At 43.3% G+C, this 19056-nt stretch overlaps 1 protein-coding gene across 1 annotated transcript in view; it reads right to left on the bottom strand.

The window, feature by feature from the left end:
• Nucleotides 1–13359, bottom strand: part of BCKDHB (branched chain keto acid dehydrogenase E1 subunit beta) — a 268875-nt gene extending 255516 nt beyond the window's left edge. The window contains exons 1-3 of the mRNA XM_027550996.1: nt 13137–13359; nt 7239–7316; nt 4536–4604 (exon numbers count right to left, since the gene is read on the bottom strand). Coding sequence (XP_027406797.1) covers nt 4536–4604; nt 7239–7316; nt 13137–13332 — 343 coding nt within the window. The 5' untranslated portion in view covers nt 13333–13359. The remainder of the gene's footprint in view (nt 1–4535; nt 4605–7238; nt 7317–13136) is intronic.
• Between the last annotated feature and the right edge of the window lie 5697 nt (nt 13360–19056).

The raw sequence follows: 19056 nt of genomic DNA, 5'->3' as shown, positions 1-19056 counted from the left end.
AGACCTGTGAAGGTAAAAGAGGAGTTTCCCCAGGGAATTAAGTGGGGTGGGGAGGGGGGGATCCAAACTGCACGTGCAATGGAAGAGAGATGAAAAACACACAGGCTTAAGGGGAAATAATTCAGTTTTAATAAAAGAAATGAGGCCAGGTGAGTGGGAAGAGGGCAGATCTCAAAATCTCCTGCATATTCTGCCAAGAAATGCACATTTTAGGTTGATCACACTGACATCAAGGTTGGGACAGAAGGGAGGGTGATTACTAAGAGAAGCAAGGCCACTATCCAAGCAGAGACGATTCGGATCCAAAGTGAGCCTCCAGGGCGGTGAGGATGGAAAGGAGAGGCCGCGGTAAAGACAAACTGAAGATAAAATCAGAGGACCTGATGAACTTGGCGAATGAGGAAGAGGGAAGAGACTAGGACCTCCTCAGTTTTCCGGCTTAAGTAACCAAGTGGACGATGGTATATTTGCTAAGAAATGTAGGAGGAGGCGTGGATTTTCTGGGAGAACATAATAAATTCAGCTGAGTTTGCAAACATGAGCTTGGAAGTGCTGAGGCTGAAGTGACGGGAACACCCAGGTGAAGACTGCAGTGGGGTGAGGGGCAGTACACACAGAGGTGGCGCTCAGGCCCGAGGTCTGGACTGGAGATGGAAATTCGGAAGAAGCTTGGAAGTCACCAAGCCTTCCTCACAGGAAGTAAAAAGCGGAACACGCTGTAAAATCAACAACTTTTCCTGGACCCGCTAGAGAAGCAAAGGCACAGAGCAAACGGCTATCCCCAAGAATGGAGAGCAGACCAGTGAATACAGGGACTCTCGACTGTGCAGAGCAGAGACCAGAAGTGGGGTGGGAAACCTGGGCTGTAGCTGAGGAACTGTTGGAGCTTCGTGAGGACAAGTCTGAGAGCTAAAAACTCAGAAGACCCAGTCATAGGGGGCCCCCCTACAATTTTGTGAAGTTTCCCTTCAGGAGCTTGATCAGGTTTCCATAGTAAATGTCAGAGAAAATCCCCTCTTGCCTCCAGTAGGCGAAGTAAACAAGGAACCATTCTGAACCACTCCCATTTCAAGTAAAACCTGCTAGTTAAGCACAGCCCAAACGCCTGTGTAGCATCAGAACCCAGCTGACCTCAAGGCAGGAAAAGACCCAACTCCCGCTCTCTAGCCACCCAGTTCTACCAGAGGTGGAGAGAAAAAGCTGAGAAACATTTGGGAAACTCATGGTCCAAGGGCACAGGCTCACTTAAAAGACAAACCAAATCAGAGGATTACAGAACACTGTCCCTTACCCCACGAACACCTCACCGCCTCATTCCTAAAGGCCTATTTACAGCAGTTCCTTTTACCCAATGCATCACGTCTGGCTAACAAGGGAAGAATGACAAGGCACACCAAAAGGCAAAAAGCACAGTTTGAAGAGACAGCACAGGCATCAGAACCAGATGTGGCAAGGATGCTGGAATTATCAGACTGGGGATTTAAAACAACTATGATTAATACGCTAGGCTTCCCTGGTGGCTCAGCAGTAAAGAATGCGTCTGCAATGCAGCAGATACAGGAGACGCCAGTTCAATCCCTGGGTCTGGAAAATCCCCTGGAGAAGGAAATGGCAACCCACTCCAGTATTCTTGCCTGGAGAATCCCATGGACAGAAAAACCTGGAGGGCCATAGTCCATAGGGTTGCAAAGAGTCACGACTGAGCGACTGAGCAGGCACGCACGCACACACACGTGATTAATATGCTAAGATCTCTACTGGACAAAACAGACAGCAAGCAACAACAGATGGGCAATGTAAACAGAGTCAAAAATCCTAAGGAAAAAAAAAGTCTAATTCTACACTTTAAATATTAGTTAATATATATAAATATATTCAAATATGTCCTTGAAGTGTATATAATATCAAGATATGTATAGTGGTTTTCTCGAGTTTCTCTCTGCTGGTTTGGGCAATTTTTATTTTCTTCTTTATGCTTTTCTGCTGCTGCTGCTAAGTCACTTCAGTCGTGTCCGACTCTGTGTGACCCCATAGACGGCAGCCTATCAGGCTCCCCCGTCCCCGGGATTCTCCAGGCAAGAACACTGGAGTGGGTTGCCATTTCCTTCTCAAATGCATGAAAGTGGAAAGTGAAAGTGAAGTCGCTAAGTCGTGTCCGACTCTTAGCGACCCCATGGACTGCAAGCCTACCAGGCTCCTCCGTCCATGGGATTTCCCAGGCAAGAGTACTGGAGTAGGGTGCCATTGCCTTCTCCATTATGCTTTTCTACATCTTGCAAATTTCCTATAATGCATATGCATTTAGAAAGCAAATGCATAAAGGTTTCTATTTTTTTTGTTTGTTTGTTTGGCTACACTGGGTCTTCTTTGCAGGGTGAGGGCTTCCTCTAGTTGCAGGACACACGTTTCCCCTGGTACAGAGCACGGGCTCTTAAAGCCTGCAGGCTTCAGCGGTCGCAGTGCACAGGGCTTAGCTGCCCCACAGCATGTGGACTTTTAGTTTCCCAATCAGGAATGGAACCCACATCCCCTGATTGGGAGGCAAATTTCCAACCACTGAACCAGCAGGGAAGTCCCTTTGATTTCTTTTTGAAGATCTAAAGTCTCTAGCAGTCAGAATTAGCTGGGGCTAATTGAGATAGTTTGAGATGGCTGAGATGCAACCAGCAATCTCGACTCTATTAAAATAGACAGCGAGGAGAAAGAAGAGAGGGACAGGACCCAAACCAAACTGGTGTAAAGGGAAGGGGAAAGAACTACCTGAGAGCTCCTGACAAGTGGGATGGAACACTTGATTTCCTGGATTCAGCTAGGGTTTCCTGGATGCAAGTATAACATCAGAGGAAGAGGGGAACAAGAAGGAAAAACTGGGAGGAAAAAAAAATCTTAAAGCCCCTCACTCCTTTTTCCACCCACATGAGCTTTACAGGGCAGTGGTAAAGGCCAGAAGGAAGGCAAGTGTCAACTCCTACCCAAACTCAACTGCTTTGATTTCCAGATTAGATAAGACTGAAGAAACAGACGAAAGGTCAAAGCGCCTCCAAGGAAGGCAGCGCAACAGCAAGGCGTTGGAACGCATGCCTTACAGAGCAAATCTGCTGTGAGGATGTTGGAATGGGCCAGTATGCCTCCTCTGATGGCTTTAACTCTGAGTTGAATGAAGTAAGCGACAGCAATGGGCAGAAATGGATCACGTGCCAGGCAGAAGATACTGACTGGCGGGGATGAAACGTGGAAGGATGCTGCGATGCTTAATAACAGGTGTCCAGCTGGCTAGGTGATATGGCCCGGTTGTCAGATACCAGTCTAGATACTCTGGGAAGATATTTTTAGACGTGATTAACATCTAAGTAAACCAGATTATCCTTCTTAATGTGGATGGGCTTCATCCAATCACTTGAAGGCCTTAAAGGGAAAGACTAAGGTTTCCCAAACCAGAAGAAATTTGTCCTGAAGACTGCTTGGTTTTCTAGTCGGCTGGCTTGCCCTACAGATTTCTGAGTTGTGAGCCCCACTATGGTGTGAGCCAATTCCTTAAAATATAGATCTCTGATTCTCGCTCTCTCAATATAGATCTATGTATTGTGCTAAGCCGCCTCAGTCCTGTCTGACTTTTTGTAACCCTATGGACCGTAACCGGTGACTCTTCTGTCCAAGGGATTCTCCAGGCAAAAATACTGGAATGGGTTGCCATTTCCTCCTCCAGGGCATCTTCCCAACCCAGGGATCGAGCCCGTGTCTCTCATGTCTCCTGCATTGGCAGGCGGGTTCTTTACCACTAGCACCATCTGGGAAGTATGTACAGGTATAAACATAGATACAGATGGGGCGTCCCCAGAGGCTCAGAGGCAAAAAAAAAAAAAAAAAAAATCCACCTGCATTGCAGAAGATACAGGAGATCTCTGAGTCATGAGGGTCCCCTGGAGGAAGGCATGGAAACACACTCCAATATTCTTGCTCAGAAAATCCCATGGACAGAGGAGCCTGGCGAACTAGGGTCCATGGGGTCAGAGAGCTGGACATGACTGAAGCGACTGAGCACACTACAGCACATATAGATATAAAAATATATACATATACAGGTATATTTTATACACACACACACACCTACTCACACATAGGTATATCCTAATGGTTTGATTTCTCTGGAGAATCCTAATGCACATAATAAAAGATGAAATCTATTAGCAGTGACCAATAGGGCAGAACTTTGAATGGGACTGAAACTGGCAAAGGCAGGGCAGCAATAAGAGGTTGAAGATTCCCAGATGTATGAATGACATGACAAACAATACACTTAATGTAGAATACTTTGGAATCTATAATACACAGAATATGAACTAGACCAGAGGGAAGCTACAGTTAGAACACATTTAGTGAAACTTAGGCCAAAGGAGTCTGGAGGTGGCTGTGGAGACAAAAGGAATCTGACGATGCAATAAGGACATGGCAAACATTTTAACAGGCATACTTTGTACTGCCAAGATGTGTAAACTCTACAGGAATACTGTTCATATATAAGGATACTAACTTACCATACTTGTCTCGCAAGCCGACAGTACATCTAAAGACTCCACCAAAGGCAACGTCTTCACCAAATATTACTGAAAAATAATAAAGAACATGTTGTATCTAATCATTCCTAAATGAGTCTAACAATAAGTAATGTAAGTGTCTACATACGAAATTAGAAAACAGAAATGGATCCTGAGATCTAAAGCAAGGTTTGCCAATTTAGACCTTAGTGACACTTTGGACTGGATGATCCTTCTGTCATAGTGGCCTGTCCTGTGCATTGTAGGCACAGAGCAACACACCTGGTCTCCGTGCAGTGGGTGGGCTGCTGACTGCACAGAGTGGTAACAGCCAACAGGGTCTCCAGACAGTGTGAAGTGCACGGGGAGGATCCTCCGTTGTGAAAGAAACACTAATCTGGAACCTCACCTTGTTTCACCCATGAAGGAAATGAGGTCAGAAAAGTAGTCAAGTAACTTAACAAGCCAAAAAGCAAGAGGCAGAACTGTGACTCACACTCTAGGCTTATATGTCCCTTGGGCAGTGGCGTTTGAGGGGTGTTTCTACTGGCTTGGGCGGGGAGCGGGAGGAGGTTAATGATTCCCCCTCCCTTTTTTAAAGAATCCTGTGGATCATTTTTCAAGTCTTTAATTGAATGTTACAATATTGCTTCTGTTTTTATGTTTTTGGTTCTTTTGTTGCAAGGCATATGGGATCTTAGCTTTCCAATCTGGGATCTAACCCGCACCCCCTGCATTGAAAGGCGAAGTCTTAACCACTGGACCACCAGGGAAGTCCCCTGATTTTCTTTTTTTTTTTCTAATATACCATATACAATGAGAGTCAGCAATTTGAAGAAGCTGAAAGAACAGCATTTCAAGCTGAGAGAATAGTGACAAGTAGGAAAGTGGAGAAGGAAATGGCAACCCACTCCAATGTTCTTGCCTGGAGAATCCCAGGGACAGGGGAGCCTGGTGGGCTGCCCATCTATGGGGTGGCACAGAGTCGGACACGACTGAAGAGCCTTAGCAGCAGCAGGAAAGTGACATAGACTGCAAGTACAATGGAATGTAAAGAGCAAGGCAAAGAATCGTTCTGGTGAAAACTCAGGGGTGCTACGTAGGCAAGGCAAATTAAACTGAATAAGGGGATGTTCACAAAGCTGAATTCTAGTGCCATTAATGCACCTCACCAGCTCCAAAGACCTCAAGAAAATAACTCACCCTTATCTACATGACTATATCAGTCATTCTGTTTCAAAACAAAGCAAGTCCAGCTCTCACTTCTCCTAAAAACTAACCTGCTTTCCACTTGACCTTAAAAACTGAGATTCTCAAGGGGAAACCCAAGGTATACTAAATATACATATAAAGCCAAGTCAATCTAATTTAGAAAACGCACAGCAGCACAACTCTTTTTATATCAATAATTTAGTAAGATGAGGTACTCATAAAGTTAATTATTAATATTAAAGTTATTTTCCAAAAAAAATCTTACAAGTTGAATGATAATGTATCCCAAAGGAAAGCACAGAACTAAACTTTAATTTTATATCAATAAATAGATAGCTGAACAAAGTGGTATTTTCCACTTTTTCTATATGCTAGACAAACAACAGCACATATTTTAAAAGGTATTATGTTAATGTATTATCAGGACCACACATACCATGGAAAAAAATTAATTTAATAATGTCAGTGTCAGATATACATGAGAACTAATTCATAATAAGAGGATAAAAATGTGTTTAATATCATAATTTGATTATTTAGCCTTAAGCATTTGTTCAGGTCTTATAAAAATTTCAAGGAAGCAACCTAGATGTCCATCAGCAGATGAATGGATAAGAAAGCTGTGGTACATAGACACAATGGAGTATTACTCAGGCATTAAAAAGAATACATTTGAATCACTTCTAATGAGGTGGATGACACTGGAGCCTATTATACAGAGTGAAGTAAGCCAGAAAGAAAAACACCAATACAGTATACTAATGCATATATATGGAATTTAGAAAGATGGTAACGATGACCCTGTATGCGAGACAGCAAAAGAGACACAGATGTATAGAATAGTCTTTTGGACTCTGTGCTGGGGGGCGGGGGTGGGGGGGGTGGGGGGGGTTGAGGGGGCAGGGAATGATTTGGGAGAATGGCATTAAAACATGTATAATATCATATAAGAAATGAATTGCCAGTCCAGGTTCGACACAAGATACAGGAAGCTTGGGGCTGGTGCACTGGGATGACCCAGAGGGATGGTATGGGGAGGGAGGTGGGAGGGGGGTTCAGGATGGGGAACATGTGTACACCTGTGGCAGATGCATGTTGATGTATGGCAAAACCAATACAATATTGTAAAGTAAAAAAAATAATAATAAATTTTTTTTTAAAATTTCAAGTAGATATAATGCTATCCATTGAGCTCCAAACATTTACAGCAAATCTTCAATTCTGAATTAACACAACTACCATAGTCAAGCAGGGCTTCCCTGGTGGCTCAGCAGTAACAAATCTGCCTGCCAATGCAGAAGACGAGGGTTCGATCCCTGGGTCAGAAAGATCCCCTGGAGAAAGAAATGGCAACCCACGCCAGTATTCTTGACTGGGAAATCCCATGGACAGGGGAGTCAGGTGGGCTACAGTCCATAGGGTTGCAAAACAGTCGGACATGACTTAGCAACTAAACAACAACAACCACAGTCAAGCACCAAGGAAGTTTACCTGCCGTAGGATCTTTGGCCAATGAGTTATCTAAGGCACTTGTTACTGCCTGGAAGAGATTCATTTTCTGAGTCTGCCCTGTGAAAATTTTAAAAAAAGAAAAAAGAAAAAATCATGTATTATTACATAAAAAATAATCAGTTTTTTAACAGTCAATTAAACTTTGATTAAAGCCAAGGTAGAAAGGAAAGCATGGAATATATTACACAAATTTACTGGATTATTTACCATGGTAAGGTCTCTGTGGAAGATATAAAAGCAATACAACTTTAAGATGCTTGTTGAGGAGCCAAAACTGAAACATATTAAACAATTTAAAAACAACTACTAAAAAAAAAAAAAGAAAGAAAGAATACAATAAAGTTGAACAAATATGTGTCCACATAAGTAAAAGGTAAGCAAAGTCAGTATAGAGAAGCAAGCAGAGTGGGAGGGGTCTGGGAAGATGCCCTGGATGGGTTTTAGGAACATAGGTCATAACAAATACACATGACCAATGGCATGTGTTAAATGCGCCAATAAGAGCAAATAGCCATGGACCATAAACAATGAGAAAGGCTAAAAGAACTTCAGCGCCCAGAACTGTTTGGATAACTCTACAATCCCATGCCTTGGTCCTTCCTATTATCTTATTGCTCAAGTAGAATCTCTGTCAGCCAATCTCTATCCCCCTAAATGGGCTGTTAAGACGATTAAATGGAACAATAAATGCACAGAACAGTGAAGAGTGCATGACCAGTGAGCACTGAATAAATACTAGCTGACTTTTGTTAGACTCGGGACTGTGTCTCTGTGCTTCATGTTGACCTTGGCCATTATTCTGAATGGTATGAAGCTTTATTTGATAAAGTTCCAAATGTCAGAATTCAGAAATAATCATGATTTTAGGGCTTTGATTTAAGCCTCAGTGCTGCCCAGTGCCCATGGTCTTCCTAGAAATTTAGGGTCAAATCATCTGTGAAAACACAACTCAGAGCAAAAAAAAGTTCCTTTCTGCCCATGTCTTCTCTGATGCTCAAGCTCTGTCTTCGTAGCTCAGTTGATAAAGAATCTGCCTGCAATGAAGGAGACCCGGGTTCAATTCCTGGGTCAGGAAGATCCCCTGGAGAAGGAAATGGCAATCCACTCCAGTATTCTTGCCTGGAGAATCCCCATGGAAAGAGGAAGGAGCCTGGCAGGCTACAGTCTATGGGGTTGCAAGAGTTGGACATGACTTAGCAACTAAACCACCACTGTCTTCATGTCAGTGCCTGATCCATGCACCTTAATCCATAGCCATGCAGTTATCAAATTCCAATGCCTGTTGCTTATTCCCCAACCACTGGCCCACCTAAATTCTGTGAACTGCAGCTGCCTGTGTGTCCTCAAAGCCAAGGTCTAATTCCCAGGCTGGATCACAACAGCAACTGCTGTTGCCTTCAACCTGCAGCCATGAGACCCTGGTCACCTGTCCTTTTCCTGGAGACCTATCCCCAGAACAGCCTGGCTCCACAGCAGGCTCTGACTCAGGACACCTCCAATTTGCCATCTTCCACTGACACCCAGCCTTCTGATTCTCTGTCCAGCTCTGGACTCACACATCTCTCTGATCCCTTCCACACTGCTGAATGACAGTCTGTATGATCACCGACTCAATGCACACAGGTTTGAGCAACCTCCAAGAGACAGTGAAGGACAGGGAAGCCTGGTGTGCTGCAGTCCATGGGGTCACAAAGAGTCAGACACAACTCAGCAACTGAACAACAAATACTCAATCAGATCTGCCCCGCTGCCTTCTGAGCCCATAATAAAGCCTGTTTCTACTCATATTTCTGGTGTGGAGAATAGGAATTTATTCAAGAAATTGTTGTCATATCACCATCACACTCCATGTCCATAATTACCTCACAAGTTATTTTTCTTCAGGCTAAGAATAAATCATTTAATAGGTACTTTGCTTAAATCCTTTTCTCCATTCTAGAAAAATTCTTGGAAGATTTGACTGATGCTGGGTATCAGATGATGATGGTTTAGGGTAAACTGTTTTCTCAACCACCATGACATTCCCACTCCTTCTCCTCTTTCAAACATTTCCTAAAGTAAAATTTTTATCTATGAAAATCTATGAGGATTTTCACAGCTAAGACTCTAGGGAGAATGAAAATGCCTAAACAACTATGCTAGTATTTATTTCAAGTCTGCTGATCATTTGAATTAATACTGAATGCCCCTAAGATATCTCAGTGAACTGCAGCTTGGCAAGTTTCCAAGGGTGAATATGGACAGTATTGCTTGATAACCACAAAGAATTTGCTCATCTTATATGAAAACAATTTACAGGTAAGGGTATTTAAAGGTTATATTTCCATATGAACACATAATCTTTCACTCCTGAATACTTAGTTTTCTGAACAGAATCAGAATTTTGGGGTTTTAGATTAACTACTCTTCTACTGGATGGTTTTAAAAGCTTTAAATGACAATTTTTAATAGAGCAATATTTACTTTTGATTCTTTTTAAATATGCAGTATGATTTATGGATGAGTCAGGAAGAAATCACAAGTTATTCAGAGGTAATATCATTTAAATATTTATTTTCCTTAGAATTACTTATTTTCCTGGAGGTGACAGCAAAAACTATTGATAAAGTATGCCTAATCTTCCCACAACTCCTCCTTGGGTTCAATTGATTTGCTAGAGCATCTCACAGAACTCAGAAACATTTTACTTACTAGATCACCAGTTTATTATAAAATACATATAACTCAGGAACAGCCAGATGGAAGAGCTGCAAACAGCAAGGTGTGCGGAAAGATGTGAGATGTTCTCTGAGAGCATCACTCCTTTGGAAGCTCTCAGAACCTGTTCTTTGGGGTTTCAAGGAGGCTTCACTAGATTGGCATGGCTGATTAAATCACTGGCCATTGGCAATCCACTGACCTGGAGGTCCCCCTACCCTTTCCAGAGGTGAGCGGGGTGGGACTGAAAGTTCCAACTCGCTAAGCACATCTGGTGATAATCCCCATCCTTGGGTAACTTTGTGTGCTGTATGCTAAGTCACTTCAGTCGTGTCCAACACTTTGCAACACCATGGACAGAAGCCCACCAGGCTCCTCTGTCCATGGGATTCTCCGGGCAAGAGCACTGGAGTGGGCTGCCACTCCTCTTCCAGGGGATTTTCTTGACCAAGGAATCAAACCCATATCTCTTGCATTGGCAGGAGGGTTCTTAACCACTAGCATACCTGGGAAGCCCCTTAGGTAACTTCAGGGCTTACCAAACAGTAATACAACTAAAGACATTTTTATTGCTATCATCATGAGAATTTTCAAGGGTTCTGTTCCAGGAACAGAACAAACACCAGATATGTATTTCCTACCATGTCACAGGATCACAGCACACCTGTGATTTTAGCATGATATCCAGTACTCACACTCATACTGCAAATACGAGTTATCAACTGGTAATTCGAACTATGCATTAAAAATCCAAAGATGTGGTCATATATTCAAGTAGGAAATCTCACCCCTGGATTTATTGTTTATCCTAAAGAAATAATCTCAGATACATAAAAGATACAAGAAATGTTTCCATCTGCATTATTTATAACACAAAAACTATAACAACAAAAGTATAAGGGTATGTTTCCATTTATTTTCTGAGTGATTGCTTCTTAGCAGTCAGAGACTGTGTTAAGTACATTACACACATTATCCTTATTTGGTCCTCATAAAAACCTTCCAAAGTAAATATTAAGTCCTCATAAACTGAGGCTTACAGAGGATTAAGTGATAAGTTTATTAAAGTTATAGGTAAGGATAAAGATGGAACCTAGGCCAATCTGATTCTAGAGCCAAGATATTAACCACTGACCTATACAGTGTTTCTGTTCAACAGAACAAGTTTTTTTTTTTGGTTGGGGTTTTTTTTTTGGGGGGGGGGGGTGGTGGTTATGTCACACAGCTTGCAGAATCTTAGTCCCTCAACCAGGGATTAGACCCAGGACCTCCACTGTGAAAGCATGGAGTCCTAAACACTGGACCCCCAGGGAATTCCCAAAACATTTTTCTAAAGAAAGCTATAAAAAACAATATGGGGAAATGCTTCTGATTAAATAATGCAAATTGTATTTATATTAAAACTACAATTATGGGAAATTTTTATTCCATTCATTTTAGTGTGCTCACTCAGTTGTATTCAACTCTTTATGACTCTATGGACTGTAGCCCACTAGGCTCCTGTGTCCATGGGATTATCCTGGCAAGTATACTGGAGTGGGTTGCCATTTCCTCTTCCAGGGGATCTTCCCAACCCAGGAATCCAACCCATGTCTCCTGCACTGGCAGGCAGATTCTCTACCACTGAGCCATCTGGAAAGCCCCATTTTATCAGTGGAATTCTTTAATTCTACTAAATTGGAATGAAATCCCTAAAAGATACATCCAGAAATATTAGCAATATTTACAGTAGTGGGTGTTGAGATTATCTTTTTTGTTTTTTCTATTATTCAAATTATCTGTAATATTCTTTTGTTATTTTTATAATAAGAACAAGCATTTTATTATCATTTTACTCAAGCTTTAGTAATTTCATAATTATGGAAGGAGGTTAAGAAGACCTGCGCTATTTCTCAAGTATTGGGCTACTTTCTTTGAAGACAGAATTCAAGGTTCATATTGTTGGTGAGAAAAAATTGTGCTCACCTTTATGGTGTCTACTATTTCACAAAACCAGAACACCTCTTAGTAAATAGTTTCCACATGAAGTTTAGCACATTGTTTAGAATGGAAGCTCTGGAATCTGAATAATTAGATTCCAAAGCTGTGTGCATGCTAAGTTGCTTGAGTGGTCTCCTACTCTGCGACACTATACCACTAACTTCTCTGTGTAATCCAGGACAAAGTATCTCAAGATCTCAGCTACCCAAATGAAAAACTGAGGGGAAAAAAAAAAGATTACCTACCTCTTAAGATTGTCCTAAGCATCAAATAAGAGAATGAATGTAAATTTCTCTGTCCAGGGCCTGCCTGCGGTTAGCGCTCAATAAATATTTACTTTTCTTACTCACAAGTAAATACTGACACACTTCCCCAAAAGTCGGCTCTAGCATGTGAGAAGTGATTAGCCAGCCAAGGAAAAGTTAACTGTTTTCCTACTGTTCCCAATGTTGAGATGATAGGCACTGGATCTTTCGGAGGTTACAGAAAACTCAGCTACAACAGTCATGCAACTGCCATCAGGCCAGGTGTGAGAGGTGCTCAATTCTTTGCCGCAGTTGGAAGTACTCGATGTCTTCCTCCGCCCATTACCCACACCGCTTACCCTTCCTTGGCTAAGTGGCAGCCTTGCCCAGCACAAGCTCAGTGCTAGGCCCAGATAGAAAGGAAGATGGCTGTTTCGCATCTCTAGGAAGAAGCTGTTCTGTGACCTTGGGAAAACCAATTACTTGAGTTACTTTAGTCCCTCTGTTTTCTCTACTAAAGGAAACAAAAACACAAAAGGGAGGAGGGACTGCTTTTTTCTTTAAACATACCTCTCTGCCTGTAGTTTGTGGCACGTCCGTGGGCAAGCTGGGACAACTCTGGGGTGGGGCAGACTTGAAAAAGCAAGGATAAGAGAACGGAGAAAAGGTGGCGTTCCCAAGCACGCCCCTGCACTCTCCAGCCCTAGCACACCCCGCGCGCCCTCTCACCCATCTCGAGTGAGATGCCTCTCGAAAGCACGAACATGGAACTAAGGAGGAAATCACAGACATACAGGTAGCGGACTCTCGAGAGCAGGGCAGGGACTCTGCTGCGATGCAAGGAGGTCAGCTTGCCGGCCCCCGCCGAGGACGGGCAGGGCGGCACCCTCAGTGACCTCGCATGGGCCTGCGAGACTGGGCTGCAGCGGAGCGGACAGGGCAGCCCCTCGCTCACCGTACTCCACGGGCTCCGGGTCAGGCTGGAAAGTGAAGTGAGCCACCTGCCGCCTCTGGGCCGCAGCCCCGTAGGCCGAGGCGGACTGCAGGAAGCCCCTCGACAGCCCCGCGCCACACAGCCGACGCCAGGGTCCGTCGGCCCCGGCTGCACGGAGCCGCAGCAGCCAGCCCGCGAACGCCGCCACAGCCGCCATCCCGGCTCACCACCCGGATTCGCAGGCTGCGGGGCCGCCAGCTGCCAGCCGGGAGGGCGGAGCGCCGAGGCGGCTTTTCCATTGGCTGGACCTAAGGAGCGGGCCTGCCACTCGGACCAATCAGAACCAGGAATTCGGGGGGTGGGTCGTGCTTCGAGACGACCCAGTCGCTTTGGACCGTGGTGCGCATGCGGAAAGGGGGCTGGGGCGGGTGCAAGCTGACAGGTGAGCTCCAATGAGATGGTTCCTAGAGGTGGAGTCCTGGTAGGGTCCGCAACGAGATCAGGGGTTCCCCACGCCTGTCCGCCAGTTCCCCACTCGGCATGGGTTCCTGCTTTTTCCAGTGTCATGTGCGCCGTGAGGTTCTGATGGCTTTTTCACCTTAAGATTTATGTTTTCTTTTGAACCCTTTCTTATCCTCTCCCATTCTTTACCTCTATTATTCTCCAAGAAATGGAAAGGGTTATGGATTGGTATTTGGTTATTAGTTTGGGGTTTCGACAACACTGAGGGAATCAGTGCTGTAAGCCTCCGCTGTTTATTCAAACCCTCCCTGTGTGCTTAATAAGTATGTATTGATTTTCTTTTATTAATTTTGTTTTTCTGGGTTTAAACGAGAGGGAAAGAGGTAAAACTTCTATTTTACCTGCAAATCCACTTCATAGGAATCCAGGTGCATTTTTGCCCAGGTGCAGCGAAAATGACCTGATTAGCTTAGAGACCTGGGGAATTTAAGAACTTCTTAATTTACATTTAAAATAATCAACTTTGTAAATTTTATTCTTAAAAACTCAAATGTTTTTCAAAGTACACTTTCAAAATAAAAATAAAAGGATACCTTCTCTATCTATGAATTTACGCATTACAGCAAAATATGGTAGAGAGAAGAATGAAAGTGTTTCCATCCGATGAAAGTGGAAAAGAACAGGCCCCAAGCAGAATTTGAAGAAGAAAGGGAAAGAATGCAAGGGTAGGAGCAGGGGAAAGCATATTCCCCTTCTGCTATTCCTGACCCAGCTCATCTTTGGTTTTGCAAGCAAACTTTGGCCACCTGATGCGAAGACCTGACTCATTGGAAAAGACCCTGATGCTGGGGAAAATTGAGGGCAAGAGGAGAAGGGGGCGACAGAGGATGGCATCACTGATTCAATGGACATGAGTTTGAACAAACTCGGGGAGATAGTAATGGACAGAGAAGCCTGGCATGCTACAGTTCATGGGGTTGCAAAGAGTTAGACACGACTTAGCAACTGAACAACAGCAAAGAAGAGAAGAAATGGGGAGAGGAGAGGCAAAGAGAGGCGCCAGCTGCCTGTTTTCTGATGGGGTTAAGAGATGAGATATTTTTTTCCCCCTTCATAGATCACTCAGCTTATTGCAAATAGTACCAACACAGTTAGTCTCCAAGGAGAAGTCCTGGAAGGAAGTATCACAGCACAAGCAGCAGTCTGGCAACAGGTCTCTTGACAAGCATGAGTGGGCAGCAGCCCTCTGCTCAAACAAGGACCCCGGCAGCATCGTCAGGAACAGCTCTGACAGCGTGGAGATGAGTCCTCCAGTGAAGAGACTCTAAGTCACCCAGCACAGTGGTCTGTTTCAAAGAAGTAGCAGTTATTCCAGGGGAGGGGGGTTGGAGACAGGAATTTAAAACTGCTCAAGAGAGCACCAGAATTATGTCTCCATTGTTCCTATCAAGCCCCCCAGATTCAACTTTTTGGGGAGTTTTCATCTTGTCTTTTTTTGTTGTTATGGTCACCTCTTCTGTTTCATGGTGTGTGTGTGTGTGTATGCATGCACACTATATTGTGTATTTTTATGTGAGTGGAGGGTATTTTTTATTTGAATGAGGGGAGGGGGCAACAAAATAAAATTACATGTATATAGTCAAATTTTAATTAATTTTTTTTAAAAGAGGGTAAAAAGCAAGGATAAAAGCCAATCAAGTTGCGTTTTCTCAGTTTGCTGATAGTTGGCACTCACACAAAGGCAGACTCCCTTACTATCAACATTTCACACTAGAGTGGTACATTTGCTATGATCAATGAGTGTATACACATTGTAATCACAAAAACTTCATAGTTTACACTAAGCTTCACTCGGTTCAATGAATTTCAGAGGAAAGAACAAGAAACAAAAGAAGCAAATGCCAGCTGAATAAAAAGAGCTTACTAAGTAGACTCTTTTCATTGTCTTAGGAAGTACAATTGTTTTTCAGTATCCCCCTGGGATTGATTCCAGAATCCCGCAAGGATACCAAAATCCAAGGTTGCTCAGGCCCCTCATATAAAATGATACAGTATTTGCATATAATCTATGCACATCCTCTCATACTTTGTCATCTCTAGATTACTTATAATACCTCCTGCTGCTGCTAAGTCGCTTCAGTCGTGTCCAACTCTGTGCGACCCCAGAGATGGCAGCCCACCAGGCTCCCCCATCCCTGGGATTCTCCAGGCAAGAACACTAGTGCAAGGTAAATGTTACATAAAAATTGCTGTTGTATAGCAAATAAAAGTTTTGCTTTTTGGAATTTTTTTCCCAAATACTTTTGATCTGTATTGGGTTGCATCCATGGCTACAAAACTCACAGATGTGGAGGGCCAACTGTAATAAATTCCATATCACTGGAGATTGTCAAGTACAGAATGGATGAACACCATTGAAGGAATCTCTTTATGAAGACTATAATAATGAATAAAAACTAAAATAATGAAATAACTTATGCTTCATTTCATTTATGGCTCAGACAGTAAAGAATTCACCTGCAATGCAGGAGATCTGGGTTCAATCCCTGGGTTGAGAAGATCCCCTGGAGAAGGGAATGGCTACCCATTCCAGTGTTCCCTGGAGAATTCCATGGACAGAGGAGCCTAGCAGGCTACAGTCCATGGGGTTGCAAAGAGTCAGCTATGACTGAGTGACTAACACTTTAACATTTAGGGTCTTTCTAGTTTTTAAGAATCTGGTTTCTACTATTCATGTGTATTCAGAGCCTTCCATGCACCAGGTCCTGTGTTTTAATGAAACTTATTTTAAGCCAAACCTTGGATCTAACCCACCTTTTCACCCAGCGTGTGAGTTACCGAGTTACCCCTCTGTCCACCCCTCCTAAGCATCTAGACAACTTCTCTCTGGCTTCTTATCTCCTGCAGGGACATGAGATGCCCTGTGATCAGTTCTTCAGGAATCTGAACCAGCCTGCATAGAAAAAAGCCTGTGAGCAGACACTGCAGAAAGGGCATCCTTCAAAGAGACATACCTGGCATTTGTGCTCAGATACAAATGATGCTGGCATATTGAGTGCAGCACTTTCACAGCATTATCTTTCAAGATTTGAAATAGCTCAACTGGAATTCCATCACCTCCACTAGCTTTGTTTGTAGTGATGCTTTCTAAGGCCCACTTGACTTCACATTCCAGGATCTCTGGCTCTAGGTGAGTGATCACACCATCATGATTATGTGGGTCATGAAGATCTTTTTTGTACAGTTCTTCTGTGTATTCTTGCCCCCTCTTCTTAATATCTTCTGCTTCTGTTAGGTCCATACCATTTCTGTCCTTTATCGAGCCCATCTTTGCATGAAATGTTCCCATGTATCTCTAATTTTCTTGAAGAGATCTCTAGTCTTTCCCATTCTGTTGTTTTCCTCTATTTCTTTGCATTGATCGCTGAGGAAGGCTTTCTTATCTCTCCTTGCTATTCTTTGGAACTCGGCATTCATATGTTTATATCTTTCCTTTTCTCCTTTGCTTTTCACTTCTCTTCTTTTCACAGCTATTTGTAAGGCCTCCCCAGACAGCCATTTTGCTTTTTTTGCATTTCTTTTCCATGGGGATGGTCTTGATCCCTGTTTCCTGTACAGTGTCATGAACTTCCATCCATAGTTCATCAGGCACTCTATCAGATCTAGTCCCTTAAATCTATTTCTCACTTCCACTGTATAATCAATCATAAGGGATTTGATTTAGGTCATACCTGAATGGTCTAGTGGTTTTCCCTACTTTCTTCAATTTCAGTCTGAACTTGGCAATAAGGAGTTCATGATCTGAGCCACAGTCAGCTCCCGGTCTTGTTTTTGCTGACTGTATAGAGCTTCTCCATCTTTGGCTGCAAAGAATATAATTGATCTGATTTTGGTGTTGACCATCTGGTGATGTCCATGTGTAGAGTCTTCTCTTGTGTTGTTGGAAGAGGGTGTTTGCTATGACCAGTGCGTTCTCTTGGCAAAACTCTATTAGCCTTTGCCCTGCTTCATTCCATATTCCAAGGCCGAATTTGCCTGTTACTCCAGGTGTTTCTTGACTTCCTACTTTTGCATTCCAGTCCCCTATAATGAAAAGGACATCTTTTGGGGGTGTTAGTTCTAAAAGGTCTTATAGGTTAGACTCATTGAAAAAGACTCTGATGCTGGGAGGGATTGGGTGCAAGAGGAGAAGGGAATGACAGAGGATGAGATGGCTGGATGGCATCATCGACTCGATGGACGTGAGTTTGAGTGAACTCTGGGAGTTGGTGATGGACAGGGAGGCCTGGCGTGCTGCAATTCATGGGGTCTCAGAGTCAGACACGACTGAGCAACTGAACTGAACAAATGATGCCTCAGATTACCGCTCCAAATATCAATACCTGCCTGTATGCATAACCAAGTTTCAGAGATGGTCACTTATCTGTAAACAAACAAACAAAAAAAAAAAAAACATGCCAACCTGGCAGTTGTAAGATTTTTTTAATTCCTAGGATAATTTGTGAGTATTGCCAGGTTTCCAAAAGCCTTATTAGTTATGGTTGACAGAATTATGAGTAGGGGCTGCAAGAAAGTTTTAAGACTCATATTTTACCTTCCTTTCATTTTCTGTTGTGACTTTTTAAAAAAATTTTTATGTGGACCATTTTTAAAGTCTTTACTAAATTTGTTACAGTATTGCTTCTGTTTTGTTGTTGTTCTGTCACTAAATCATGTCCCACGTTTTGCAGCCTCATGGATTACAGCAGGCCAGGCTTCCCTGTCCTTCACTATCTCCTGGAGTTTGCTCAAACTCATGTTCATTGAGTTGGTGATGCTTCTGTTTTATGTTTTGGGGTTTTGGCCAAGAGGCATGTGGGATCTTAGACCCCCAACCAGGGATTGAATCCGCACCCCTTGCATTGGAAGGTGAAGTCTCAACCCCTGGGCCACCAGAGAAGTCCCCTGTTGTGACTTTCACCCATTTATATTATTTCAAAACTTGAACAACCATACCCCTGGAGGCATCAGAGACGTTATGAAGCTGTTGGATATGCCTGGTGATGACCAGTGTGAAAAAGGAGGGGAGACAGCAGGGGCAGGTGAGCAGTGATCACCGCCTATGACCCTCAGTAATTTGTCCCCCCATCATGTAAAGCCACCCATAGACATTAGTAATTTAGAAGTCCACCCAGATCACTTCACATGCACATTGAACCTGCCCATGTTCATATGAGGCTTTAAATAGGGCAGGTGATTTTTACCTCCCTTCCTGTCAAAGCATGCAAGCCCGAGACCAGGTCCTTAACTTTCACATTAGAATCCCTCGGGGAGATTTCAGAACACACTGATGCCTAGGCCCCATGGGCCATCAGTGATACTCGCATATATTTTGCTTTACCCTGCTTCTAAGGATTTAGGCAGATGGCACGTCTCTGAACACCTAATTAGGCATGGCAACATGACGTGCTTTGCCAGTGAACTTGAGCACAAGTGTGGA

Source organism: Bos indicus x Bos taurus, chromosome 9 (assembly GCF_003369695.1).
Source record: "Bos indicus x Bos taurus breed Angus x Brahman F1 hybrid chromosome 9, Bos_hybrid_MaternalHap_v2.0, whole genome shotgun sequence".
Classification (NCBI taxonomy): domain Eukaryota; kingdom Metazoa; phylum Chordata; class Mammalia; order Artiodactyla; family Bovidae; genus Bos; species Bos indicus x Bos taurus.
Note: the sequence above shows the minus strand (reverse complement) of the source record. Positions and strands in the feature narration are given on the sequence as shown.